Source organism: Camelina sativa, chromosome 16, assembly GCF_030686135.1.
Source record: "Camelina sativa cultivar CO46 ecotype springtype chromosome 16, ASM3068613v1".
In the NCBI taxonomy this organism is placed as follows: domain Eukaryota; kingdom Viridiplantae; phylum Streptophyta; class Magnoliopsida; order Brassicales; family Brassicaceae; genus Camelina; species Camelina sativa.
The window spans coordinates 26,160,809-26,186,883 of NC_141895.1; the positions used below are offsets into that span (position 1 = coordinate 26,160,809).

A 26,075-nucleotide genomic window follows, 5' to 3' on the forward strand; every position below is an offset into this window, starting at 1 on the left:
GTTATGCTTCTAGTATACTACATATACAAGACAACTAACTTACTTACCAAATTAGAAAGAATGTAAGGGTGTTTTTTTAAGAAATTTTCATTCTAACACACTTTTCTAATATTTAATCACCCAATAACACATTTTTTGTCCACAAGGCACTTTTAGCCCTCATTTACACCATTCCTTTATTTTTCATACAATTTTACCCATCATTTAGTTATAAATGGATTATGGTTTCTAACTACAATGGTTTCACCATTAGATGCTCCCCCTCCACTTATAACTAAAAAGAACTGATCTTGTGATTGTAGTTTTTGTAGGTGTCTAGGCCTCCAAATTAGATGTTAGCAGCCGTATGTAAAGGTTTCCTTTTGTGTGGATAAGAGAGACATGAAAGAATAAGGTTTTGTTTAATAGAACATGGCGGCTAGTGTAGTTATGCTTCTTTATCATTTTTTGGTTGTTTTCTTGGGATTGCAATATTGTTTTGTTGTTCTTTGTGGATTACAATATTGTGTTTGGTTGTAATTTATAAACCAACAATTGTTCTTGTCTCCAGGTTGGACATTGTATTTTCCTATGCGGCGAGTGGGCTTGTTCTGTGGATGACGTTTGGAGGTGGATAAATTTCTCGTTTCGAGGATCGTACCCGTATCGGAAACGATTATATTAGCTGAACTTGAGGATGTTGTAATACTTGAATTAGGTGTTGTTTTGAAGAAGGCTTGTTTCAGCTATTGTCCTCCTAACAACATGCTTTTCACGACTGTGCGAGAACTCCTCCTATAATGGTTACTATCGATGTTGGCTTAGACTACTTCAAGCAATTGTTTCGAGAGAACCATCATTTAAATATGTTTGTCAACTTTGACGAATCTAGAAATAGAGGAATAAAAAGAAATGAATTAAAGTCAGGGGAAAGCCGTACTGCTGTATATGGTGGTGGCAATCTAGGGTCGGGTAGCTATTTGTCTGGTTACAGCTTTGAAACAAGCGATGATGAGTTGGCACCATTAATTGACGCTGCTCTTAGCAGTCAAGTGGATGATGTGCTCTTTGCTAATCTTTCTGAAATGTAGAACAAGTTTAAAAGAGGAGTTTGTAATGATAAGAGTGGGAAGTGTCTATCTGGTTGCAGTTCATCTGGTTGTAGTTTTGGAAATTGTAAGTGTGGGAAGCGTGTGTCTTGTAGCAGTTCTGCTGGGTGTACCAATAACCCTTTCATTGATGATGATGTTGCAATGGAAGCAACTGTGGATACTATGAGATACATAATGCATGTTTAGAACAAGGAGCAATTACATGAAGAAGGCGACATCCCGAGTTATTGCTGCTACGAAGCAAATTTTAGAGATCCATCTAAAGCCCCAGTACCAATAGACATATAGTAATTGGTCCTTGAGGACTAAAGGTGTCAGCATCATACACTAAGTGCTAGAGGGCTAGGGAAAAAACTACAATGGATTTGTTTGGCTGTGATGATGAGTCATATGATAAACTGGCTGAAAATTTGCATCTTTTGAAACTAGCAAATCTTGGTACCGTCACATATATCAAAACAGAAATCAAGGAAGATAGTAGTGAAAGGTTCTTGTACATGTTTTGGCATTTGGTGCATCAATACGAGGCTTTAGTAAGCTAAGATGTGTGCTTGTTGTGGATGGGACGCATCTAACTGATAAATTCAAAGGGGTGTTGTTGACAGCAAGTGGGCAAGATGGTAACATTCAAGTGTTCCCTCTAGCGTTTGCTATTTTTAGATAGCGAGAATGATGATGCGTGGACATGGTTGTTCGAAAAACTTGAACGGATAATCGTAGACAACAAAACTCTAACCATCATTTCCGACAGGGACCAGTCCATTTACATTGCTAAAGAGAGGGTTTTCTCGCTTTCTCATCATGGAGCTTGTATTGTCCACTTGGCGAGGAATGTCAATGCGAAATTTCACAACAACAGTCTTGCAAAAATGGTCAGTAATGCTGCATATGCCTTAACATTTGGCTATTTCCATGAGATATATGGACATATTAGAGGCAAAAATATCGATTGTGCCAAGTGGCTTGGCAATATCGGCGCTGCTCACTGGTTACGTGCATATTTTCAGGGAGGCCATTACAACTTTATGACTATCAACATAGTAGAATCGTTGAACAAAGCATTATGGAAGGGTAGGACTTCATCAATATTGGAGTTACTTAAATTTATTCTTGCTATATTAACATGCTGGTTCAGTGCAAGGAGGAAGAAGTCTTCCAATCATAAAAGGTTGGTTACTCCGGAAGTTGATAAACAAATGACAAAGAACATGTCAAAAGTAAACGGAAGCAAAGGTACAACTCTTTCCAGCTTGAGTTATGAAACTGTAGGTTTGCTAAACAGGAAGCATAATGTCCTTCTAGATATGAAAAAGTGCACTTGTAAACACTACGATAGAATTAAGGTTCTATGCGGGCCCGTAATGTTGGCAGCCAACTTCCAAGGTATTCCACCTGTCACACTAGTAGATGAGTTTTATAAGACTTCTATATAGACATCTACTTATGCAGGAGTAATCAATCCAGAATTTATTCCCAACAATTTGGACATGTCTGATGAAATTGTTAGCAGGAATATAATTACACTAAAAGCACGCAGGCCATCGGGTAGGCCAACGAAGTGTAGAATTCCATCAGTTGGTAAATTGTTAAACTCGCACATGTGATATTTACACCTTTTAAAATACCACATTCTTATTCGTATTCACTATATGAGATTATCTATCCAAGTTAAAAAGTTGTAACAAAACAACGAGATAACGCAAAAGGATGATAAATATTATTTTTCAGAGATGAGCAATAAAGAACATGAAATATATTATCTAAACTTATTAGGATTTTTATTGCATATAATTACAATAACAACTAATTCATAGTGGTTTAATGGTTGAAATACTCAATTTAGGATTACAAAGTCAAGATTTGAATCTTCTTACATTGATTTCAAATATTCAAACATACTTGACTTGACTATTTAAAATAGTAGCATGTATTATATTCATTAGCGTTACGCATGCTCCAGAGATTAGTCCATACATACAAACTCTGGTGATTGATTTACACTACGGTTCAAGATTCCCTACAATGACCGTTCCTTTGGTCAATTATGTATACTAGAAAGTAAACGTCAAAAATGTCAGCATGTGGTCGAAAAGTTCTTACAAACAAAAACTTAATTTAATAAAACGTCACATATATGATATTTTTTGTCGACAAAACGTCACGTTTCTCTCTATTATATATGGTATGGTCACTCATCTTCCTTCCAAAACAAAATAAAAAAGACGATAACAACAAAGAAAACAAATGTCGTTTCTCTCCTTCCCTATCTCCACTGAGCTGCTTCCATGGCTTCTTCTACTGTTACTTCCTCCACTTCTTATCATCTTCCTTCTTCGTCGCTCCCCTAAAAATCTTCCACCATGTCCACCAAGATTACCTATCTTAGGAAACATCCACCAGCTCGGATCACTCCCTCACCGCACCCTAAGAGATCTCTCTCTCAAATACGGCCCCGTAATCACCGTCTACCTCGGAAGCGTCCGTACGGTGGTTGTACACTCCCCGGAGACGGCGGAGGAAGTTTTAAAACTCCATGACTCGGAGTGTTGCACTCGTCCCAAGCTATCAATCACCAAGAGCTTTTTCTACGATGGGCTTGGTCTAGGGTTCACTCAGTGGGGTGATTACTATAGAGAAGTTCGTAAACTCTGTGTTCTTGAACTTTTCTCAGTCAAACGAGCCAACTCGTTCCGGAACCTTAGAGACGAAGAGCTGAGTCGACTCATCAACTCGTTGTCTGACTCGGCGGCGTCTAAGACTTCCGTTGATCTTAGCGGGAAGCTGATCAAGTTCGTCGCGAGCTTTACGTGTCGGATGGCTTTTGGGTTGAGTTTTCGCGGGAGTGATATGGACAACGAGAGGTTTATGGAGGTGTTCACGGAGGCGAACAGAGTGATCGGAAAATTCGCGGCGGCGGATATTTTCCCCGGGTTTGGTTGGATCTTGGATCGGATCAATGGGCTTGAATCTAGTCGGAGGAAGAGTTTTAAAGATCTTGATACGTTTTATCAGAAAGCTATTGTTGATCATCGGGAAAAGAAGAAGACTGAAGAACGTGAGGATTTGATTGACGTCTTGCTCAAGTTACAGAGTCAAGAAACCAAACTTGGTTCTAATAGGATCACTGATACACATATCAGAGCTATTCTTATGGTAAGTTTTCTTAATATAGATTTTTAGACATAAGCTCTGTTCGTGTCTTGCTTTTAGATGCAATTGAATTGGCTTTTATTTCATTTTTTTTTTTTTTGGTCAAAGGCTTTTATTTCATTTTTTATGTGAATTGCATACTTCATCTTATGGAAATTATATCCGAATACAACATTGAAATGTTATGTAACATTTGATTAGGCATATTTTGATACAAATGAAGAAACTGAGTCTATGGAAACATTGTTTTTCATTTCAGGATTTGTTCGTAGCAGGAGTAGACACATCTGCAATCACTATGGATTGGACAATGGCAGAGCTTGCAAGACACCCTAGAGTGATGAAGAAAGTACAAGCTGAGATTCGTGAACATGTAGGAGACAAAGGTATAGTGACGTACGATGATCTCGAGAGTCTACCATACATGAAAATGGTGCTCAAGGAGACCTGGAGGTTACACGCACCAAGTCCAATCCTGATTCCTAGAGAAGCAATGACCAAATTCAAGATCAAAGGTTATGACATTTACCCTGGAACGCGTATTCATGTCAATGCATGGGCGATTGGACGTAACCCTGATGTATGGAAGGATCCTGAAGAGTTTATCCCAGAGAGATTCATCGATAGCAATGTGGATAGTAAAGGGACGAGTTATGAGCTGTTGCCGTTTGGAAGCGGACGCAGAGGTTGTCCCGCGATGTTCGTGGGATTAAGTACGGTGGAGTACTCATTGGCAAATCTTTTGTACCATTTTGATTGGAAAGTGACAGAGGAAGTGAGTATTGAAGAAGCACCTGGTCTGACTAGCCATAGGAAGCACCCTCTTCACCTTGTTCCTATTAGTGTCATCAACCGCAAGCTTTAGAGTGTCTAGAACGCAAAACACAATTAATAAGGATAAATAATGTTTCCCTTTTTGAATCTTTGATGCCTATGGCTCTTCAGACACACATAATTTTATTTGTTCAGCTTTTAAATAATAATTCTCCATTACAAAGATTTAGAACTCTGAAACTTGGTGGCGATCAAAGAAACAACCAGAAGGAGATTCTTGATATGGAAGCAAAGCCAACCTCACAGGACTTGATGCTCCTTCTTCCACAGACAAAACTCCAGTCTTGAAATTCATATCCGTCTTAACAAATCCAGGACAAAACGAGTTTACACGAAACTCAGGATGTTTCTTCGCCAGGATCCTCGTGTAACCATTCACACCGGCTTTCGAAACCACGTAAGCGGACATGACTTTAGCCCAATCTTTTTTCTTTCCTGTATCTTCTTTCAAATCACTGAGAAGTTGGTTGATCACTTCGTCGATTCTTTCCTCCGTGAGATTCTCTACGTCGCTCAGGATCCCTTTCGCCCATTCGTTTAGTACATTCTGATGATTAAACAAACATTTCATCAATAGTAATGTAAAACAGAGTTTATCTTCCAACATCTCTCAAGCATTCTTGATATCAATTTCTTACATACCTTTACTTGACCCATGAAGGATGATACATTAACAAGTCTTGGAGAATCAGATAACCGCAAAAGAGGAATAAACGCCTCACACATTCTCTTTGATCCATAATAGTTAATCTTGATGCATTCTTCAGCTAGCTCATACGTCTCTGTGATAGTTTCCTCCCACTTGAAACCTTCCTGCCATGTAGAAAATACCAAGAAAGCTTTAAACTTGACAAAGATCTATCGAACTTTAACACAAACACACTTACTTTCCCAGTCCCAGCTCTTAAAGCAGCAACATCAGTGATGACACCACTAACCCCTGCATTATTAATCTGTAAAAACAATCAAAAGATCACTCAACATTACACAAAAAACAGAGTAATAAGAACAGAGTAATCAATAGAGATCAGAGCTGACTCGTACCAAGATATCGAGTTTTCCGAATTGGGTTTTCACAAACTCAGCAAGATTAGTGACACTAGCAGGATCAGAGATATCGAGCTGATGAAAGACTATGTTTTGATCAGAAACACCGAGCTCTTTCTTCAATCATCTCTAGATGTCAGAACAACCCTAATCCCTTTGTTTTCTAGTTGTCTGCATGTCTCTAATCCAATTCCTCTATTCCCTCCAGTAACTATAGCATATCTACAAAACCCAATACTAAAATCTGATTTAAAAAATCAAATCAGAACTATAAATCAAGAACTAAGTGAAGATTGAGTCGTACTTTGTTGTTTCCTCAGCCATTTGCGAACCTATTTTTTTTGTGGGTTTTTTTAGTTCAGACAAAATGTTTCAAACGAAATTTGTGGAAGCCACGTAGATCAGAAATTGATGTTTCTTGCAAGGTAAAGAGTGAGTGACCCAAAAACAGAATTCGCAACTGTTGAGATGATTAACCTACCAAATGAACCGATTTGAAGAAGCAACCGAACCGAGAGACGAGGTTCACGTCGGTGTCGATGATCCCCGGCTAAGTTGAGCTTCTCGTTCGACCAATAATCTCATTAAATAGACAAAAACCGCCTATAATTTTTTTTTGTTAAAAGAACAATATCAAGGGCAAGTTCCTTGGTATAGTGGCAGACAAAAAAATTATTAATATTTATATATTATGGTTTGGTTTAAGTCTCTATCTAGTGTTGTATATAGAGAGCTCCTTGTTGTGGTCTCTAGTGTTGCGGGAAGAATTTGTCTATTATGGAGATGTGGTACAAGTAGAGTCGTGGTCTCGTGTGTTGCGGAGATAACTTTTCCATGGTAACTTAAACCCACCATATGGAAACCTACTTTCCCTTTGCCTGGCAGTGGCAGGCAGAAAAATCGAGAACGGCAACAATTGTACGGAGCTAGGAGGGATTTGGCGATGAAGCACGCACGCATCTTCATTCAAGTTTGGGTCAACGGTTTGGTTTCTATCAATTTGGTGACCCATATATGATTTCTATAGATATTGGACCAATGTTGACGACTTCAAAAGTAGAAAGACAGTATTCGTAGGACACAACGCAGAGAACCCCTTTATTCAATTTTTGAAGATTTTTACTGTTCAGAACCAAGTAAGAACATCTAAAATCACCACAACTTTTGAGACCTTTATTAAAAAAACCAGCAATCACTTCAACACCCGAAAAACTCAACGGTCTCTCTTTCTCTCTAGGTTTCATTCACGAAGATGAATTCTTCTGCACCCACTCGACAAGCGTCGCAACACCAAACCCTGTCCCAGACTTCTTCTTCTCGTTCCACACCGGTCCAGCCATGTCTATATGCATCCATTGCACCTTCTCGCTCACAAACTGACATATACCACGAAAACAGAGGACGGTTTAATTAATTTTCACCAATTCGTTTTATCAGAAATCATGTATGTATAGACTTTAAAAAAGACTTTGTTTTCACCTGTTTCAAGAAGAGCGCTGGGGTGATGGAACCTCCTGCACGCCCCCCTGTGTTGACCATATCCGCAACTCCAGACTTCATCATCTCCCAATAGCTATCTTCCAATGGCATCCTCCACAGCTTTTCTCCACTTCTCTCTGATGCAGAAACCACTTCCTTTGCAAGCTCGTCGCTAGGTGTATAGATAGCTATCAAGTAAAAAGAACACCGAACCATAATCATGAGCCAGTTTTGAACAAAAGCAACTGCAGGGATATTGAGCTATGTACCTGCCATTGATGGTCCAAGAGCAACAACACAGGCCCCAGTCAATGTAGCGAGGTCAACGATCTGCAAGTTAGTTCACCATGTTTAAGTGCAAAAGATAAAGTTTAACAGAAACAAGCTCCTTCCAGCTTCTTTTATAAATAGAGCAACGCAATACCTTGTCGACGCCCTGGTTACAAGCATACACTAGAGCATCTGCAAGTGTTAGCCGACCTTCAGCATCTGTGTTGTTGACCTACATACACCATTCACCAACAATTAGCATGGCATATGAAACCAGCAAAAGCTCAAACCTGACGGGGAAAAAAACTCATTAAATACCTCAATGGTCTTTCCATTTGAGGCTGTGATGACATCTCCAGGTCTCATTCCGGTTCCACTAATCATATTCTCGCATGCTGCAACGATGAAATGAACCTGGTTGTGGAAAGACGAATTGTTTAGTTGTGTTAAAAAAAAAACTCTAGCTTCTAGAAGAATCTGATGGGAGAAACTAACCTCAACACCAGGAGGCTTAATCTCAGCAATAGCTTTCGCAGCGCCAAAAACAGCAGCTGAACCACCCATGTCTAATTTCATTAGCTCAATTAAGCAGCCGGGTCCAGTCTTAATGTTGTAGCCACCACTGTGTTACACAAGACATTCGATCAACAACCACTAAAATAACAAGAAACTAGACACAATACATATGAGTAAATGATATGGTAATTACCTGTCAAAGGTCAATCCTTTTCCGACAAGAGCAAGTTTGGTCTTAACAGAGCCACTCGGAGGTTTATAAACAAGGTGGATGAAATGAGGGGGATTAGCAGACGCAGCAGCAACAGCTAGATAAGAACCCATCTTCAACTCTTTGCATTGCTCTTCGTTCAAGATGGTTGCAGTGAAGACATCACTATAACTAGAAGCCAATTTCGCTGCTTCCTCAGCTAGTACAGCTAAAAAGATACAAAACCATAACCAGATTAGGACAACTCAGCAAAACCAAAAAACATGACAATGTTTGAGACCATCCATACCAGGAGTAAGCACATTGGCAGGAGAGTTAGTGAGTTCTCTCCCGAAAATCACACCGTAAGAAACATCTTCAGCATACTTCAGCTTCTTCTCTAGCTCAGGACCAGTTCCAAATCCAATGATATCAACAGACTTCAAAGATGGTTTCTTTGATTCAGACTTATACCTACTATCTTCAAACAAACCAAGCACTATGCCTATAGACACAAACACCCAAAATCAAATCCAAAACCGTAATAAACAAGACTCAAAAACTTCTCTTGTTACTAATTAAAGTTACCTGAAGCTAAAGCTGATGCAGAGCTAATCTTAGATTCATCAGAAACACTTGAAGCAAGCACAACAGCGACACTACTAGATTGAGAAGCTTTAGAAACTGTAACTACAGAATCACCGAGGCTATGAAAAGCTGATGGAACAGATTGTCCAAGACCGATCAAAGCGATTCGCTTTGCTCCAAGACCCGGAAGCCTAAGAACAGTTGACTGACCAGGTTTACCGTTGAAATCCTCCTCGGACGAGACTTGAGCTAAGAGTCCATTCAAGTGATCATCGAGCTTGTTCAAGATCGGATTTTTAAACTTTGAGCTCTCGTCTTTAGTCAAATCTTTATCCGTCACACCAACTACAAGTACATCTCCTTTCCATTCAATTACATCGATCTCCTTAGCAGTGAACGAGATCTGCAGAATTGTCATCAAAAAAAAAAAAAAAAAAAATCAAAACTTTGAGCTCGATTGATCAAAGGAACAAAGCTAATCTACGGATCACTGAATTTTATACAAACCCCATCTCAAATCAGTCAGAGTAAAGTGAAAACATACCTTGTGAGGCTCGGTGGAGTTGGGTTGAGTGAGGCCGAGAGTATGAGCCATGGTTATGGGCTATTGATGAACAATAGAGAGCTCTAAGGAGAATGAAGACGAAGTAGAGAACATTGCAAGTGACGGTCTTGCAAAGGCGTATATATAGATGGTAACGTGTGTTCACTTGTTAGGTGTGATTTAAACACGTGTGCGATTTGTGTGTGAGTGAGTTGCATTTTATATTCTTTTTTTTTGTGTGTGTGTGAGTGTGTGAATTTTGTAAATCCATCGTTGAAGATGTTTTAGCCTTCCCAAACTTTTAAATCCATAGTATAAAGGTGCAATTCTAATAGTAGATCCATAGTAGAAGGTGCAATTCTCATCAGCCTTCCCAAACTTTTCTCCATGGGATGTGCAGGTGTTTTAGCCTCGATCATGTTGAAGTGTTCTCATTTCTTTTCTACTACCGAGGTTTGTACTTCTGATTTCGATTTCTAGCATTGTTTCCGTCAATCGTTGGTCGTTTTCTCTCCAACTTTGTATGAAAAATGTGTGGTAACTTTTATATCAAGTGCACTTAATTATCTTCCTTCACTTGGCACTTAATTTTTTTTTTACGGTGGTAAATGGTGTAGTGGCTACTTGAGAGTTTTGCTTCATGTTTCGTTCTTGTATACCTTTTTCATTGGCTTAAAGATTGTTGGAGGTGGGTTCCAAACAGTATCTTTACTTTCTACCATAAAGTCCATGAGACACACATTTGGTTGAGTCATCAGCTAACCAGTAGAACTCTTCTCAATCCCACCAAAAAAAAAAAGTAGAACTCTTCTCAAGAGTTTGTGTTTGTGTCAGTAGGATCACCGGTGGGACATTGGTGTCAAAAGGTCTTTGTTTCCGTGTTTATTCTGTTGTTAGGGTGCGACTTGTGAGATATGGTTTCTCTAGCTATTAGTAGACTAGATATTTGGCAAACGGTTGATGGGGAAGAAATATAATTAGAAACTGAGATAGAGTGAAACTCCAGAGTTGGGATCAAGCCTAAAGGACTTAAGGTTGGTGCTGAGGAATGACACAATTTGCTAAATCTATGATATGGATAGTTATAACTTATACTTGAAATGAGTTGGATATCCATCTTTCTTGTAGCATTGATCGATAACATGAACAACACGACCAAAAAATATGCGAATTAACTAGTCTATCTTATATTAAGAATCTTTAGCATACTAATTTGCAAGAAGAATTAGTTTGAAGCTGATCAGGCTTCATTAGGATAATATTGAACAAGTATGGATGAGAAACTTGAAAGGCTGATAGGAAGGTAGTCTAACAGCTTTTTGTTTCTCTTCTTGGTTATAAAGTAGACAATAACACTATTCATTTATTTCTCAGCTACCAAATCTTGAATAGTATACGAAGTAGTTTGAAATATAGCTAGGTAACTCTTTCCTTAGAGATTGAGTTTGAGTATGGTAAGATGAGAGACATAGTGATCGGTCTTTAATTAGTTTTCACTTTTAAGTGGCCCAAAAGCACACCTATAGCATGTTCTATATACATTAACTATAAAACAAATTAATATAAAAACATAAAAAAAACGGGGAAAATTACCAATATAAGTACACCAACTTTCTTTTTTTTTTGGAAAGGAAAAACACATTGAACTAGTCAAACATCTTTGCAGATAGAAGACATCGCATAGATGTTCGGGACTGATGCATCCGCAAAGGCAGGGATTTTCAGGCGTTACAAAAGTTTTTTTGGAGCTGATAAACGTACAACTTAATTACTAAGGTATTCTGGACTCTTAACTTTGTGCTTAAATGTTGAGTAAGGTGCATCGTTTTAGTTGCAGAACAACATTAGGAAATATCTTAGTTTACTTTTTATCTCTCGTGTTCCTGTTTTCTTTATTGGATGCTTAGCCTAATCAATTCCATTATTTTTTTTCTTTTTTTTTTTGTCAACGAACGGTATAATTGGAACATCGATTTTTCATTAACGTTTGACTATCAGACTATGTATATATTGTACAAAGCTAAGGCCATAATATTAAAAATCATAGATCGTCGACTTATGGATGGACAATCTTCTACGCCATCTAAATCTTGGAGGCAAGTTTTAAATAATCAAAGATAAACCAACCTACATGGCTGAAAGAACACTAGAAAAAAGGAAAATAAGAACATAAAATCAAGTTAATCATATCTAACTTTGAAAGCTTTAATTGATATCCACTTGTCCTCCAACAGTCTTGGGATTCAGTTTCTAGTGTTCGAATATTTAGGCATGAATTATTAATAAATATGCGAGTAAGGGTAAAAGATCGAATATCTAGCAGGTCAACTTTTTATTAGGTATCCCCTATCCATTTTCAGGGTATCCGTTGTTTAGGGATCGAGTAAAAATAATTTTTTTAGGGGAAATTTATAAAAATAGGCATTTTTTAGGAGTGAGATTCGGATTTAGGTATTAAAATAGTGAAAATACAATATTACATACAAACATCACTGTTCATGACTTTTTTGTCCTCCGCGTATGAGTGAATTTTGTGAGAAATGACGTCACATGAGAGAAGAAGTTCTCTACTTCTCTTCTAAGTTATAATGAAACTCAATTGAAAGATCCAGCAAACTTGAAGGATGTTCGACATCTCCGCCTTCACTGATTATTAGTTATGATTAATTTTGAGAAACATGTGTTAGTGGCGGTGTAGCTTCCGCGGTGGGCGCAAATTTTCGGTGGACGGTGGTAGACGGACAGTTTTGAAAGATGGTGGTGACGGCTTCAAGTGGCGATTCAGGTGGTATCTTCGACATGCGGCTTCGACAGTGTGCAACAACACCGGACTTCCGATGAAACACTAAATGTCCACAAATCATCATAAACAAAAATTAGAGTCTAAGATGTACTAGTTTTAATATTAATAATTTGTTAATGACTAATAAAAATTAAACCCTAAATTAAACACTAGTTAACTACTAGCTATTAAGAACCCAAACCGATTAATTTACAGTACACCATCCACAAAAAGACATCTAAAAAGGAGAGATGGAGTTGAAGACCAAAAGCGTAGAACGAAGATAAAAGTTGACATCAGCAAAAGGAGGGCAAAACTGTCTTTTTGCCATATCTGAGTGCCTAAATCCGAACACCATTTCGATAATGCCTAATTGAGAGGGGTAGTGGGGTTTTGATGCCTAAATTTTAATCAACTCTTTTTTTAGTTACCTTAAAAGGTAAAATTCATCGGAGGGTCGTGGCCAACCCTACTACTACTTCCTTATGAAAGAAGGGAGGCTCTGAAACATATGGTAAATGAGATGAGCTATCAATTCACTCAGCCCAACAATACCAAAAATTGGCCCAACTAAATTAGTTAAAATATGATTTATTTATTTATTTTTTTAGTCGAACAGTTAAAATATGATATAGGTTTGGACATTCGGTTAACCATTCGATTTCGGTTCGGTTGTATTCGGTTTCGGTTATTTTGGATATAGTAATATAGTAACAATTTAGATATTTTAAAAATTTCAGTTTGGTTCGGTTCGGTTTCGGTTCGGTTAGTTAAATAGGTAACCATAACTAACATAAATTATATTAAAATTAACCAAATTAAACTAATATAACCAAAACTAACCGAATATAACCAAATATACAATAACAAAAATATAAAAAAGGAAAAATATTGATTCAATTTTACAAAATATTATTTAACTTTGTGAATTCAAAATAATAACATTTAAATATATTAATTATTGAAATATTTAATTGTTTTGAATCTAGAAATAATTTATATTTTAAGTTTATTTTATAGTTTTGCATAATATTAAGTATATAATATTTGGTATATTTTAGGTTTTCGGATATTTTGGTTAACCATTTAATTGTCAGTTCGGTACGGTTCAATTTCGGTTAGTTTGGATGTAGATTTAACTAACCATTCGGATATTTGAAAAGCTTCGGTTCGGTTCGGTTTAGTTTTTTCGGTACGGTTTCGGTCGGTTATTCGGTTATCGGTTATTTTGCCCAGCATGAGAATGTACACGAAGAAAAAAAAGGTACAAAAAGTTAGTTATGCTAGGTAAATACAAACTTATTATTGAGCATCTTATTGTCTCCAACTATAACATTGCAATGGAATTCAAATGTAGAAATCTTGAAATTTTGGTTGTTGCTTTTTTTTTTCTTTTTCTTAATAGCTTTATATTGGTATAAGTAGATATTACAATATGGCATACCTTCCTACAAAGCCCATGTTGGCCTGATCATTTTGCACAAACAAAAAGCTGCAAAACCCAGAAAACCACAAAAAACAGAGATGATCATCAGCAATCACCGGAGCCTTTCAACAGCTGCTCAAAAGCGCATTTGATTGTTCATTTTCAAAAAGCTGAGCAAGCCAAAAGGGTAACCCCTAGCTACATACGATTGGCGACGATCGTCTCTCGTGACACTTTTTGCGATCAGGTGAGCTGCCAAATTTGAGCTTCTTTCCTCCAAAAAAGTTTTCCATTCCCGTAATTCTCTAAGAGCTTCAAAGATTTCCACAGATTGAACTTTAAAAGCTGGCCAGTCAGGAGGTCTGGTAACAGCCCCTATCAAGACATTGTCCTCAGATGCTAGAATGATTTTTGACAAATTATGACTTTTTAGTCTATTAATAGTCCAAATCCAAGCCTGAACACTAGCATCCATTTTATCCGTTGTATTAGCAAAGGATCTTCTGTTGTGCATGATTGTAAAGCATCCATTTTATCCATTGTATTAGAAAAGGATCTTCTGTTGTGCATGATTGTATCTCCTTTTTCGTTCCTAAGAACCCAAGCCGCTCCCCCCGTATTGGTATCTCCATCCCATGATGACGCTATGTTGCATTTGAGCCAATCAAGAGTAGGAGGGGTCCATTGTTTTCGAATCACTACATTACTGAGCCTTTGAGTATCAGATATAACTTCAGCCTCCGAGTGCGCATGGAACCAATCTGAGACATTATCCCTTATCTTTAAGATGAGTGCACCAATGCAGAAGCCCCTTCCTTCAATAGCTAGTTGGTTTCTACTCTTCCACAACTGCCATAGAATCCACGGGAATGCTTTTCTGATCTCCATTGGGATTTTGTTATTTGTGCTCATCAAGAATAGGTAATACATGTTCTGGAAAACTGAACTTGTGTCGAAACCATTAGGAGGTAAGGGGAAGTTGTAGAGTGCCCAAACCTGCTTAGCCATTGTGCATGTGAAGAGGACATGGTTATTTGATTCACCCTCCATCCCACATCTCTGACAACGCGAGTCCATTTTGAGCCCTCTCTCTAACATTTTATCAGCCACAGGGATAGCTCCACTTACAACTTTCCACATGAAGTTTTTGATCTTTGTGGCTGTATTACTTTTCCAAATCCTCTCCTTGATTAGAAAGGTTGAGGGTTGCATCAAAGCTTCTCTCAGCAATTCAATCTTCTCTTTTTGATATTCAGACCAATATCCTGACTTGACTGAATATACTCCACTCTTGGTGTGCTCCCATATCATAAAATCCTCTGAAGACAAAACCGGTTTGATTTTGATAATTAAATCCACATCCCTTGGGAAGAAATGATACCTCAGCTTTTCCATGTCCCACGACTTTGTTATTGGGTCCATCAAATCTTTGACCAACAAATCTAGATCAAAAATAATGTTTTTCATAAGCGGAGCTCATCACTCCATCAATGATCCATTTATTCGTCCAGACTGAAATGGAGTCTCCATTCCCAACTATTTGCTTAAGATCTGGCTTTAATAGTTCCTTTCTATGGGATATACTTCTCCATGCATAAGAGGGACGATCCCCTATCCCCAACTCGAGGAATTCAGAATCTAGGAAGTATCTGCTTTTGAAAAATCTCGCAAATAAGCAGTATTTATCGTGCATGATCCTCCACGCTTGTTTTGCCAATAGAGCCTAATTGAATATTTGGATATCTTTAAATCCTAGGCCTCCAAGATGTTTAGGGATGCATAACTTTTCCCACCCTATCCAGTGCATCTTCCTTTTATTTTCAGTAGAGTTCCACCAGAAAGCTGACATTGCTGATGTAATGTTCTCACAAATCTTTTTTGGTAACTTAAAACATGATATGGCATACACCGGCATTGCCATTGCCACTGACTTAAGGAGTATCTCTTTACCACCCTGGGACAAGGTCCTTGCGTACCTTTAAGCCATCCGCAATGAAACTTAGCATTTCTACCTTTAAGCCACTGAAGCATTCAGGCAACCCTAAATAAGTGCAAGCACCACCTTCTTTGTGAATGCCAAGTTTTTCCGAAATTAAACCTCTGAGTTGCAAGTCGATCTTCTCTCCGTATGTAATTGATGACTTGTCCAAATTGATCATTTGGCCAGTGATATTTCCAAAATCTGATAAGATTGCCTTCAGTGCAAAGCCCTCATCAACTAATGCTTTGATCAAAAACAAATTGTCGTCTGCAAAGAAGAGGTGATGGATCGACGGACCCTCTGGAGAAAACTGAAAACCTGTGATTTTACCCTCCATTTCAGCTTGGTTCAGGAGGTGTGTTAGAACTTCAGCACACAGTACAAACAGAGCTGGGGATAGATGATCTCCCTGCCTAAGCCCTCTCTGAGGGTTGATGAGACCAAAGGGCTGTCCATTGATCAAAACTGTATACGTGACTGATCTAACACAGAACATAACCAAAGCAATCCACCTTCTATCAAACTCTAAAGCAGCTAATAGAGCTTTCAAATAATTCCACTCCATCCGATCGTACGCCTTAGACATGTCTGTTTTTACCGCCATCGAGTCTTTGGCAATATCTTTGTGTGTTCTTAAAGCATGAACAGCCTCATGAGCAATTAAGATATTATCAGATATAAGTCTATCCGGAATGAAAGCCGATTGGTTTGGAGAGACAATCTCACTCAGCAAAGGTTGGAGTCTGAACGTGATTATCTTCGATACCACCTTATACAAGACAGAGCACAGGCTGATAGGTCTAAGATCACTCATTAATGAGGACTTAGTCTTCTTTGGAATAAGACACAACTGAGTATAGTTCCACTCTTTAGGAAATTCACCAGTTTCAAAGAGCCCTAGAACCTCTTTAATTACCTGCGGTCCGATCATTGTCCAGTACTCTTGGAAAAAGACACTTGTCATTCCATCAGCCCCTGGAGCACGAGTAGTGTTAATGGAGAAAACCGCTCTCTTGATCTCTTTTTTTTGTGACTTTCTGTAGCAGTATTTGATTCATTCTGGGAGAAACTCTAGTCTTTATCCCATCCAACATAGAGTTGACTTCCACCGGATTAGACGATGTAAACAGCTCCTGAAAATAGCTGGTCGCGACCTCTCCTTTCGACGCTTCAAAGCAATGCAAGACTCCATTCTTATCTTGGAGTTTATCTAATCCATTCTTGGTTCTCGTTTGTTTGACTGAAGTATGAAAGTACTTGGTATTTTTGTCTCCTTCAAGCATCCAGTTTGCTCTGCTTTTTTGTTGCCAGTGAGACTCTTCCTCCCTATTAGCATCAACGAGTTTGTTTTTCAGGTACCTCATAGCCTCAAAGGATGGGTTCCTTGAAGATTGGACCACCTCCAATTCATTTTGAAGCGAGGTGATTTTATCCTTTGAGTTGAGACTGTTGACCTTTTTCCACTGGCTGAGTGCTCATCTGCAATTTCTGATCCTCTCTGAAACTAGGGCCTCATGTCTCGGTTTAAACTGATTCCATGCTATGCTTATAACTTCCTTCACTAGAGGTTTGTGGAGCATCCTCTTATCAAACTTAAAAGAGCCTCTATACGAGTCTTGTGAGGAAAGTAGACTAATTAAGATAGGTCTATGATCCGATCCTATTTTAGGTAGGAATCTTTGGCTTGCTCCAGGAAACTTAGCTAGCCAATCTTTGTTTGCAAAACATCTATCTAACTTGCATTGGATCCAATGAGTACCCCTTCGACCATCCCAAGTAAAGCTATTACTTATACTGCTTAATTCCACCATACCATAAACTTTCAGCATTTCCGAAAAGGGAAGAAACGAGGCCTCACTACGCTTAGGTCCTCATTGTTTTTCTGAATTGTTGAGAATCTCATTAAAATCCCCCAATATACACCAGGGCCCTTTTCTAGCAATGCCTATCCGAGTCAGTCTTTCCCCAACCTGATGTCTTAAAGAGCCATTTGGGTTACCATAAACTCCCGTAAGGAAAAAACTGTAACCATCGTACTGTACAGATAAGTCAAGAACGTTTTTGTCTTCATAATTAACCGATATATCAACATTCTTTTTCCAAAAGATGGCTAGACCCCCACACGTATTTATAGGATCCACCGTATAAACATTGTCATACCCCAACCACACTTGCATATCTACTATTACATTTTTACAATTCATGGCCTCCATTAGAAACAATATCTCTGGGAAATGCTCTTTTCGCATCTCCATGAGACGAGGAACTGTCAAGTCTTGAGGCCGCCCCAAAACTTGGCAGTTCCAGCTCAGAAGCCGCATCAGATGTTCGACAGTCCCCCTCTTGGAACTATCAATGGTGCTTTTGCTCTTCCAGCATAAGGAGCACCTTCCAGATCGTTCTTTGCCTTTCTTTTTTCAATTATTCCTTTCACTAAACCTTCTTTCTTTGTCACACTTTCTTCATTGATTTCCTTGCTCCTACCTTTGAGCATTCTGGCTTTCTTCTGTTGTCTTTTCCTGGGTTTTTTCGTTTTTACAGTAGAACCGGACGAACCAGCTTCTGAAAAGCCGATCCTATAAACCGAAGAACTAGCTTGTAAAACATTCTCAATCGAGGGGAACAATGAAACTGCACCCTCCACCCTTTGATAATAACTACCCCTTTGTGAAACAGAGACTTCTGAGGAGTTTAGAGCTCTTTATCCCCAGCTTTTTCCTTGTTGTTGACTCTGTTGGTTAGTTGAGGAGGACAGATCAGATTCATACCCGAACATGAGGCCTTTCCCTATATCCACGTTATGTGAGATTATGGGAACTGGTTCTAGGCTGAGCGCTGATTTCTGGGTGAAAAAGGACTTTTCTGCCTCTGCCACAGATTTCTTGACTCTCTCCTCCTTTACTATCAGTTCTTCCCCATTCGCTGTCAGGAGGTACTGACGCATGCCTTCTAGTACTTCTGGGGCAATCCTAGGGCGTCCAGAGAGGGGATTAAGGCCAACCTGATGTTCCCCCAACACCCCATACAGGGGATCCGTAGAACTTAGAACTGGTACATGCGGTTGTTTTTGAGCAGTATCTCCTTTTTTTATGTTCAGCTGTGAATCTTGTTTTGCCTTGACTACGAGTGGGCATACTAACATCTCATGGGATAGTCTCTGACATGAATAACTTCGCTTCTGGACGCGTTCGTAGTGAAAAGAGATTTCTACTGACTGATTATTTAGGAGACCAATTACTTTGGACTTCCTTAGCGGCTTTGAGATATCCATTTTGATTTGTACTCTGACATAAGGTTTAGCTTGAGTATTGTCTGGGTCGAAGGCTACTTGTAGGACTTGACCAACAATTTCTCCAATTGATGTAATCGCAGAGGCTGTGTAGTGGTTAATTGGGATGTTGCATATCTGCACCCACAGAGTTACAAACTGAAGCGAATTAACTGGAGGGATCTCAGACCATCTTTCAACCACTACACCCCATTCGTTGACATTATGATAGCCCTTCTGAATAACATCTTCCAAATCATGTTCACTAGAGAATATAAACTGGAACTTTTCTTTAGATAAAGCGATACCTCTGACCTTGTCATACTTCTGCCATTTCCTTTGCAGCTCATGTATCGCACCAGCCACCGATTGACAATCTGGGTTTAGAATTCTGCCTACCAAACTCAGAATGTTGCGTTCGCAGGAGCTAAATTCTGGTAGATCCGGTAGATTAAACGGTACATCTTCCTCTTCGAGAGACATGGCCATCAAAGCTTTATCTATGGCTACTGACATCTTCTTTCAATCTTGAACCGAAGGTATCATCTAAAAACTTTAGACTAAGACAATCCCTTGCAATAAGATATGGCTAATGAAATTTCAGCTCTAGTTCGACCAAACAAAAACCAGATCTACTATTCCTTGGATAAGAACAGAAGAGAAACTAGTTTTGAGGAAGAAAAAGGTGACTAAACAGGGTGAAACAGGTGATAAAGGCTGAAAGGAAAAAAGTTTTTCCACGCTAATGCTCTAACTTCTAGAAGATAGAAACCTCTTTTAGAATTAGAGAGTCTTAAGCCCAAACCGAGGGACGTCCTTTCGTTATGGCGTATTTAATGTTGCTCGTTACATTTTTAGGTGATCTCAACTCTTTTTTAATGTTGGAAACTGTAAATTAATTAAAAAGTTAATAATAACAGGAGTTTCACCATAGATAGTCAAAGCTAGTTCTTCATTTATTTCATATAAATCATAACAAAGATCCCCTATTATTTTCATCACTCAATTATAAACTTGAAAAGAAATTACGATATTTAACGTTTTCTTTTGTTTTTTTTATAACAATATAGCTACATCATGACAATCAAGAAAATACTTTTTGTTCTAGTAACCATTTGTTACTATTTCTGTTAATGCTCAACTACCACAATTTCAAATATCTTTCCCTTTTCTTTTTCATCACTCGGCTTTCAATATACTAGGATTATCTGACCTAACAAAATGTTGGTCATCGGTGATAAATATTCCTGAGTGCATTGCGGAAATCTCTCAATCTATATTAATTGGCAGCTTTGGCAAAATTGGTTCAGCATGTTGCAAAGCTTTTCTTGAAGGCGAAACTTAGTGGACGAAACGAAATAGAAGCTCTATACATTGATCACTTTTATTTCATTGAACTTAGGGGACGAAACGGAAAAGAAGCTCTATACATTGATCACTTTTATTTATAAAGAGGTTTTAATTTAGACTTTATTATAGGTAATGGAAGCGTTGAGCTCTAATTATATATCACGGGATTCCATGTCATTCCTCTTTCAAGTGGACACTCCTTTTCTAATTTTGTCACTTACTACAATTAATTGCTGGTTTTGATTGATCGGAATGCCGGATTGTAGGACCAGACACTCAGAGATGCATGACAATGAAGGGCAGTATGTGGTACTGAATTGTCTTAATAGCTCATCGGACTATATCACAATGTACCAAGAATAAAGAGGAATATTGGATGCTTGTAAGAGATGTTCCTTGGAAGTAGGAAATTGCCCTTAATATATTGTCAAGTGGACACCGTATGTATCTACATATGGCACATCGAACTCAATTTTATCCATCCTAGTATTTTCAAAAGGCTCTATGAATAATTCACGGTGCGCTACATAATGCCAATTACTGGTTTTTTTATTTCTCCCACTTCTTTTGTCAATTATTCGCCAATTCGGAGCCTATCGACGCTGCAATGTCAGCGAAAGTTTGAGGATGGCCTACGTGAATGGTTTAGGATAAGGGCCTGATCTGCTGCATTCTTGGCCACTAAACTCTACTTCAACTCTATTTTCTCTTCTTTTAAAACTCTTATGTGCTTTGATGTCATTAAATATCTCAGCCAAAGAATGCATATATTGTAAATTTGTAACCATGTTTTTTTATGAATAAATTATACATTCATAAAAAAAAAAAAATAGTAACTAACCGCCTAAAAATGATTAATTTGCAAACAAAAGTGGGTTTGTCCTATGATTAGTGGGTTTGTCTTATGAATGGTTTTGTTGTGTGTTCTACCATCATGCTTTAATTATGTTTCATGTCCTTGTTTGAGACATCACTTTTCAACCACTTAAACACCATAAATTAGTTGGTGGTATTGTAAAAATGCTTACAAAATTAAAGTTTTTTTTTTCTGAACAAAGTTATACTTGCTTATTCATTCAAATAACATAATTATTATTATTTTAATTTTGATTGACAGTCAAATGTCTCTTTCTTTACTTTAAATTAATATATACATTGGTTATATGTTGTGGTCACGCATGACATCAACCCATCTGTCATTGGCTTCATCTTCAACTTTAACATGTGACTTCGTCCACCTTGTTAGAAGTGTGTGGATAGTAAGAGCATCCATAATGGAGAAAGTGTTCACCGTTTTTCAAAAATGATAATAATAATAATATTTTATTTTATAACTAATAGGAAGTTAATAAATGTAGAAATAAAGTGAGAAACATTACACAGATAACTGTTTTCAAAGTTCTCCCTCTTTCTCTCCTTTTTATATTATTTTATTAAATTTAATAGAAAAATGTTGGGTAAGTAATTGAGTGAGCAACACTGTTGTACATGATCTAAGTAACTTTACTTGAGACATCTTTAGTTGATTCTTTTTATGGATAGGCAAATTAGTATTGTTTTTATGGATAGGCAAATTAGTATGTGACAAACTATGATAAACCACCATAATAACGTGATTCATGGCAACAACAATGACAGCATAAAAACTTTGCGTGTGCAATTATTTATTTTCCTTTTTGCGTGTGTATATATATATACACACGCACACACACATCCGAAAAGGTAAGTAGCGTAATTCATTCAAATGGCCACTCTAGGGCAGATAGGTTCAGCTCTTATTTACGGTAATGCCCTTCCGAAGACTCTTCCACGTCCTAAGGCTTCTGCATGCACCATTGTGGCCAAAATGACACCACGTGATGATAAGTCAACCATAGTTCCTCGCCGTTCTGCAAACTATCAGCCTTCTCTTTGGGACCATCACCATATCATCTCATTGGAAAATGGATATGCGGTACGTACACATTCCCTAGACATAAATATAGTAGTTCTATAAATAATGTTATATAGGACTATGTTTATAGCCTTCTATATTCAATGACACTGATTCAGAAAGATAAAAACGTACGGGAGAGAGATTTGTTGAAGGAAAAAGTGAGAAAGATGTTCGATGATGAGAAAAAGACTTATCTCGACCAATTGGAGTTCATTGACGATCTACATAAACTCGGGGTTTCATATCATTTTGAAGCGGAAATCAAAATTTTTTTAATATCTTCTTATCAGAAAGATAGAATAAACGTCAGGGAATGTGACTTACATGCCACCGCACTCGAATTCCGGCTTTTCAGACAATATGGTTTCAATGTTTCAGAAGGTTATATATTTATCTTCGTACTCATATAAAAAAAGAAAAGATTTTCTTATATATGTTAAAATTTTGTTTTGTGATGAATACTTGATCTTATATATACAATGAAATTGTGTTTGTTACAGATGTATTCGATGTTTTCATGGAAAATTGTGGGAAGTATATATATGACAGTGATGATATAAATGGTTTCATATCTCTTTATGAAGCGTCATATCTTTCGACAAAGTCGGATACTAAACTGCAAATATTAATCAGACCTTTCGCAACACAACAACTCAGAGATTTTGTTGATAGTCATAGTAATGAAGATTTTGGGTCGCGCGACATCGGGGAGATGGTGGTCCAAGCGTTGGATATGCCCTACCATTGGCGAATGAGAAGGCTAGCCACGAGATGGTACATAGATGTGTATGGAAAGAGACATAATAAGAACCTTGTCCTAGTTGAGTTGGCTAAGATCGATTTCAACATCGTACAAGCTATTCATCAAGAAGAACTCAAATACGTTTCCAGGTAATATTATATTAATAGAAGTCATATAGCTACTTTTTATGATATAATCAAGTACATAAGCCATAGATTAAGTTGTTGATTAAAATTGATGAAGATTACATGATATAATATTATTTGAAACTCTTTACCACACATAATATTGTCAACAACATACATTTCACCAAATATTATCAACTCGGAATTCGGATGCATGGTAACACACCACGACACTTGTACGGTATCACTAAGTTACATAAAGTGGTCACACAAAAATATTTAACCTTGAATTAAAAATTGATATAACATATTATAAACTATAGATATTATTTTCTCCTCTTATTTTCCACTTGCTTTATATGTGGTGTTAAGTTGGTGGAGGGAGACGGGTTTAGGTAAGCAACTCCACTTTACAAGGGACAGAATAGTGGAAAATTATTTTTGGACGATCGGACAAATCCAAGAGCCTCAATATGGATACGTTCGACGAATAATGACTAAAATAAATTCACTTCTTACTACTGTTGATGATATCTACGATATCTATGGCACTCTTGAAGAGCTCCAACTTTTCACTGTCGCGTTTGAAAAGTAAAGACACCCCCCACACTTTTAATTAATTTATATTTCAATTTCTTGTTATTTTATATATATACTGTTATATAAGATTACTTGATTGAATTGTGTATATAAATATGTTGCAGTTGGGACATAAATTGTCTTGATGAACTCCCCGAGTACATGAGGTTGTGTTTTTGTGTTGTATACAATGAAGTCAATAGCATCGGATGTGATGTACTCAGAGAAAAAAATATCAACGTGATTCCCTTCCTCAAAAAATCTGTAAGTATATAAAATAAATAAATATCTCTCTCTCTATATATATATATATATAATTTCAAACAAGAAATTTTTGGTCAATCCATTTTCCTTACAATTAATTTATTTACAAAAATAAAATATCTTTTTCTGTTAAAAAAAAAAGTATAGTTGTTTTTTCCTCTTTAAATTTATTTTTTTTGTAAGAAAAAAATTTGGTTAACAACTTTAATTTGTTAATGTACAGATTCCATCCTTACATAATTTTCATATTTTTAAACACTGGATCATTCTTACATAATTTAGACCATATAAACTTTCATATGTTGTACGTAATACTAGTTTTGCAATTATCTTAAATTTAGTGGACAGATGTATGCAAGGCATATTTAATAGAAGCCAAGTGGTACAAAAGAGGACACAAACCAAATCTGGAAGAGTACATGCAAAATGCTTGGATTTCAATATCGGCCCCTACGATATTTCTTCACTTCTACTGCGTGTTTTCCGACCAACTCTCTGTTCAGGTCTTGGAGACTTTGTCCAAACACCAACAAAACCTCGTCCGAAGCTCTGCCTCCGTGTTCCGTCTAGCCAACGACCTTGTAACCTCACCGGTAAAATACTTTCTTCCAAAGTAGTTAGAGGCAAAGGGTTGGATGCATAACACATTGTCGATAACTAATGGAACTAATTGATGGAAAGGCTAATCGAAATAAGTAGTCTATGTATGTTATTGAAAGATGCAGAAGTATCCCTTTTTAAAATGGAAAATTTTCATTTTCTTTTTGAAAACTTATTGAGTTTTTTTTTAATATAAAATCGATTAACTTGAAGTTTATATTTTGTTTTTTTATATTATTTTATAAATACTAATAAAATATACTTTACCACCATTATAATTTTTTACGTTACCTGAAATATAGGGTTACAAATTCCACTCTCCTTATACCTACGGAATGAATAAAAAAATATAAAGCGAACTGGAACTGTATATAGCACTAATATGGCCATCTTTATATCTACATATGATTATATGAATATGTGTGTGTATGTAAATAAAATATAGGATGAATTGGCGAGAGGAGACGTCCATAAATCCATCCAATGTTACATGAATGAGACCGGAGCTTCAGAGGAGAAGGCGAGTTCCCACGTGCGACAGATGATCAACGACCTGTGGGATGAAATGAATTACGAAAAAATGGCACATAACTCTTCACTACTCAATCATGATTTTATGGAAACTGTGATAAATTTGGCACGTATGTCGCTATGCATGTATCAGTATGGCGATGGCCATGGCTCTCCGGAAAAAGCCAAAATTGTTGATCGTGTAATGTCTATACTGTTCAATCCGATTCCTTTAGATTGAACTTCATATTACATTAACTATCATATGGTTTTTAGATAATCAGATATAAAGTTCCACGAAATTGGATTTGGTAATTAGGCTATTGATGGATTCTCTCGAGATTAATGGCTAAAAGAGTGAGATGAAGCATGCGGAGAAAAGATCATATATCTGATATAAAAGGATTTAAGTAATATATAAAAGGTTAGGGTCTCTCCACTTATTGTCAATTGGTTTTGAGTTGGAAGCCCACAATAAAACCCGAATTTAATATGGTATCAGAAGAGGCGATCTTTGTAGATCTAAATTAAAACTTTCGCGCTAGTGTTCTTTGTGATTCCAATGGTGGTGATGAAGATGAACCCGACGAAGATGATGTGAAGCAAAAGAAAGTGGGTTTGTGTCACGTTGAGTTTTTTCTTTTCTTTTTCTTTTAATAAAATTAATGGGATTTTGGGTTTGAGATACTCATAGTACGATCTTGTGGGTTTGGCTATATAAAACTAATACTATACGATTGCCAACATCGACATTAGAACTTTCACAAAAATACACACAAATTATGAAATTGGGGACAAAAAGC

The 26,075-nt window shown here is 37.3% G+C and overlaps 4 protein-coding genes and 1 pseudogene across 6 annotated transcripts; 2 read left to right on the plus strand and 3 right to left on the minus strand.

Annotated features, from left to right (window-relative positions):
- The first annotated feature begins 3,237 nt into the window (after positions 1 to 3,237).
- LOC104752051 (cytochrome P450 71B6) lies at positions 3,238 to 5,240 on the plus strand. The gene is made up of 2 exons (XM_010474120.2): positions 3,238 to 4,244; positions 4,501 to 5,240. Exons 1-2 carry the CDS (start codon positions 3,336 to 3,338, stop codon positions 5,104 to 5,106), a joined length of 1,515 nt encoding a protein of 504 aa, XP_010472422.2. The 5' UTR covers positions 3,238 to 3,335; the 3' UTR covers positions 5,107 to 5,240.
- On the minus strand, positions 5,134 to 6,594 carry LOC104752050 (short-chain dehydrogenase/reductase 2b-like; annotated as a pseudogene). Its single transcript, XR_015584442.1, has 5 exons — positions 6,427 to 6,594; positions 6,120 to 6,344; positions 5,963 to 6,028; positions 5,718 to 5,888; positions 5,134 to 5,622 (listed from the first exon to the last, which is right to left on the minus strand). The product of XR_015584442.1 is annotated as a short-chain dehydrogenase/reductase 2b-like (transcript).
- Positions 6,595 to 7,196: 602 nt separating this feature from the next.
- Positions 7,197 to 9,901, minus strand: LOC104752048 (leucine aminopeptidase 1). The gene is made up of 10 exons (XM_010474119.3): positions 9,710 to 9,901; positions 9,166 to 9,568; positions 8,888 to 9,082; positions 8,581 to 8,806; positions 8,367 to 8,493; positions 8,190 to 8,285; positions 8,026 to 8,103; positions 7,871 to 7,931; positions 7,602 to 7,789; positions 7,197 to 7,498 (listed from the first exon to the last, which is right to left on the minus strand). Exons 1-10 carry the CDS (start codon positions 9,758 to 9,760, stop codon positions 7,367 to 7,369), a joined length of 1,557 nt encoding a protein of 518 aa, XP_010472421.2. The 5' UTR covers positions 9,761 to 9,901; the 3' UTR covers positions 7,197 to 7,366.
- An 8,044-nt stretch (positions 9,902 to 17,945) lies between these two features.
- Positions 17,946 to 19,932, minus strand: LOC147925976 (uncharacterized). The gene is made up of 2 exons (XM_087491416.1): positions 19,475 to 19,932; positions 17,946 to 19,304 (listed from the first exon to the last, which is right to left on the minus strand). Exons 1-2 carry the CDS (start codon positions 19,514 to 19,516, stop codon positions 18,600 to 18,602), a joined length of 747 nt encoding a protein of 248 aa, XP_087347542.1. The 5' UTR covers positions 19,517 to 19,932; the 3' UTR covers positions 17,946 to 18,599.
- A 1,931-nt stretch (positions 19,933 to 21,863) lies between these two features.
- LOC104752052 (tricyclene synthase, chloroplastic-like) lies at positions 21,864 to 25,574 on the plus strand. Of its 2 annotated transcripts, none has more exons than XM_087491407.1 (7): positions 21,864 to 22,470; positions 22,569 to 22,833; positions 22,953 to 23,343; positions 23,692 to 23,910; positions 24,024 to 24,162; positions 24,504 to 24,755; positions 25,208 to 25,574. In XM_087491407.1, exons 1-7 carry the CDS (start codon positions 22,261 to 22,263, stop codon positions 25,511 to 25,513), a joined length of 1,782 nt encoding a protein of 593 aa, XP_087347533.1. In that variant the 5' UTR covers positions 21,864 to 22,260; the 3' UTR covers positions 25,514 to 25,574. The 2 variants fall into 2 exon arrangements, 1 of the variants encoding a protein (XP_087347533.1); XR_015584440.1 differs by having other exon boundaries at positions 22,007 to 22,470; positions 24,511 to 24,755.
- The last annotated feature ends 501 nt before the right edge of the window (positions 25,575 to 26,075 follow it).